This window comes from Entamoeba dispar, genomic scaffold (genome assembly GCF_000209125.1).
Source record: "Entamoeba dispar SAW760 scf_1105229462473 genomic scaffold, whole genome shotgun sequence".
NCBI classification, from domain to species: Eukaryota; Evosea; order Mastigamoebida; family Endamoebidae; genus Entamoeba; species Entamoeba dispar.
In genome coordinates this window covers 1-2,490 of record NW_001855210.1, presented here as the reverse complement: position 1 = coordinate 2,490, position 2,490 = coordinate 1, and the positions used below count along the sequence as shown (strand labels likewise).

Here is a 2,490-nt window from a genome sequence, read left to right as displayed (position 1 = left end):
TACAACAAATTCAAATGACTGCACCAAGTTCATTGTATGAACAAGGATGTCTTGTACTGTGAAATAGAAGACATTATGACACATTGTTTAATTCCCGATATTAATATGTTCAATATGTATTCTGAAAGACTCACATTTAAAACATTTGAAGATAATATTTGTGAATGTCCAAAATGTCAATGTGAAATGATATCGTTTGATAAAGAATATAAAACTACATGTCCAAAATGTATGTATTTGTTTTGTAGAAAATGTAGAGAACAATGGCATGAAGGAAAAACTTGTGAGGAATGGGCAACACACAAACAACAGGAACAAGAAGATATGGAATGGATTAATAGTAATACAAAAAAATGTCCAAGTTGTGGTGACAGAATCCAAAAGAATGGAGGGTGTAATCATATGACATGTAAATGTGGATATGAATTCTGTTGGTTATGTGGTGTTAAATATACACCTGAACACTGGTCGAATAATACAACAGGCTGCAAACAATTCACATAACATTAACATACTTATTTTATGGATAATATTTATTGTTTCATTTTTATAATAACATAATGAATTTGATTTAAAGAAATATATAAATACATTAATAATATAATAATTATCATTACTTATACTAATTGAATAAAAACATTCACTAATATCATCATAATTTGTATTCATTCAATGACTTTATTCACAATTTCCAAATTATCAATAACTATTTCATTATAAATAACAATTTGTTAAATAAACTTATAATTGGTATTGAAACTAATAATAAAGTCATTTTATTGGATTAGTTAGATATAGAGAGGTGAAAGAACTTCATGACTATACTTTTTGATTTGAAAAGAACTATTAATTTCAACTTTATGTACATTCTTATTTATAGTTCGTTTTTCTTATTTTATTTTTATTTTTATTAACTGAATGATTTGAATATTGTTTCTAAATTTATTTTTTTTCCTCATGTCTTTCTTCTTTATTTTCTTATTGTGTGTTTAACTATGACATATATTTCAATACTTTCTACACACTTTTTAGCATCTAGAATATACTTTGTACTATCTCTTTCTATTTCTCTTATTTTCTTTTTTTTTTAAAAAAACTCATTTTCTATTATTACAGTTTAAATTCAATATCTATTCTTTATAATTACTCTAATATAATCTCTTGATATTACTATTATTTTATATTGGTTTATTATATTGATATATAATTGGTATATTATATAAATTAGATTTTATCTTTATTTTTATTATTTTTTTATAATTCAATATCATATTCAATGTCAATTAATCAACAAAATAAGTCATTGTCATCTACAATATTAAATATTTGTAATTTAAATGAATTAAAGAAATATATGAGAAAATAAAAAATTCAATTATAAAATTTAAATTCTTAGAATAATAAATATCTTTGATTCATTTAATTATCTAACATCTTTACATTTCAATTAATTTTGAACCATTTATTATTTCATATATCTAGGTTCAAAAAAAGAAAGGCTGAGAAGTATTAATACAGATTGATCAACTGAAAAAAAAGAATTGAGGATGTCATTAATAAGTGATGAAATACATATTTGATTATGTGATTTTATTAAGATAAGATAATACAAATCTATAGTACAAACAATAAATGATATTAAATATTATTTATTAAACTTAAATAGATATGATATATCATCAAAACAACTTAGTGATTATATTAGAAATTCAATTTCTTTTAAACAAATCCATATTTGTCAAATAAAAGAACAAAAAGGAAAATTGATAAAGAAGTGATGAAAGATTATTTTGAAAGAACAGAGACATTAATAAACAAGTGAAAAAATAAACATCAATTAAAGAATTAAGAAACTAACATATTTAAATATACAATTAATAAGTAATGATAAAGGTTGATTTATCCAATATGTTGATGTAAATAAACAAATAATCATTGTGTATAAAACGTTACTTTATCAATAATTTTGTTTATTGATAATATTAGATTAATATACAAGAGAAAAATGAATTGTTACAACTAAATTACTTTTATATTTGATGAGACATATTCTCATTTATGAAATAGAAAGAAGAAGTTCAATGAACGAGCATGTTTTCGTTATTATTAGATTTTGACATATTTCTGATGAATAAAAAAATAGTACAAGAAAATAGATTTATTTTTCGTCTCCTCGTTCATCTCATATTTCTTAACTTCTTGAAATTGTAATTTTCCCTTCTCAAAATGTTTGTTTATTTTATGTTATTATATTATTATTCTAATTATTAATTTGTATAATTTTATCAAAACTAAAATACCATATCATATTATTACAACACAACCACAAAGTGGAACAATCAGGACTAACATCTTGAAAAAGTACAAAAGAAGAAATCAATGAAAAAGCATAATAATCGATTTATCAACAAATTTACAAATTGTTTATTAATTTAATTTTATTTTCTTCATTTATAACTATTTTAAATTCTATACTCTTGTTTAATTCAT

At 21.3% G+C, this 2,490-nt stretch overlaps 1 protein-coding gene across 1 annotated transcript, besides 7 other annotated features; it reads left to right on the top strand.

Annotated features, from left to right (window-relative positions):
* Positions 1-36: 36 nt before the first annotated feature.
* Positions 37-504, top strand: EDI_274690 (ariadne RING finger, putative; the record flags this gene model as incomplete). Its single annotated transcript, XM_001739828.1, has 1 exon — positions 37-504. One exon carries the CDS (start codon positions 37-39, stop codon positions 502-504), a length of 468 nt encoding a protein of 155 aa, XP_001739880.1.
* Positions 505-526: 22 nt separating this feature from the next.
* Positions 527-611: a sequence feature (AT_rich).
* A 235-nt stretch (positions 612-846) lies between these two features.
* Positions 847-983: a microsatellite.
* Positions 984-1,171: 188 nt separating this feature from the next.
* Positions 1,172-1,262: a sequence feature (AT_rich).
* A 52-nt stretch (positions 1,263-1,314) lies between these two features.
* Positions 1,315-1,408: a sequence feature (AT_rich).
* Positions 1,409-1,627: 219 nt separating this feature from the next.
* Positions 1,628-1,665: a sequence feature (AT_rich).
* A 568-nt stretch (positions 1,666-2,233) lies between these two features.
* Positions 2,234-2,286: a sequence feature (AT_rich).
* A 137-nt stretch (positions 2,287-2,423) lies between these two features.
* Positions 2,424-2,469: a sequence feature (AT_rich).
* The last annotated feature ends 21 nt before the right edge of the window (positions 2,470-2,490 follow it).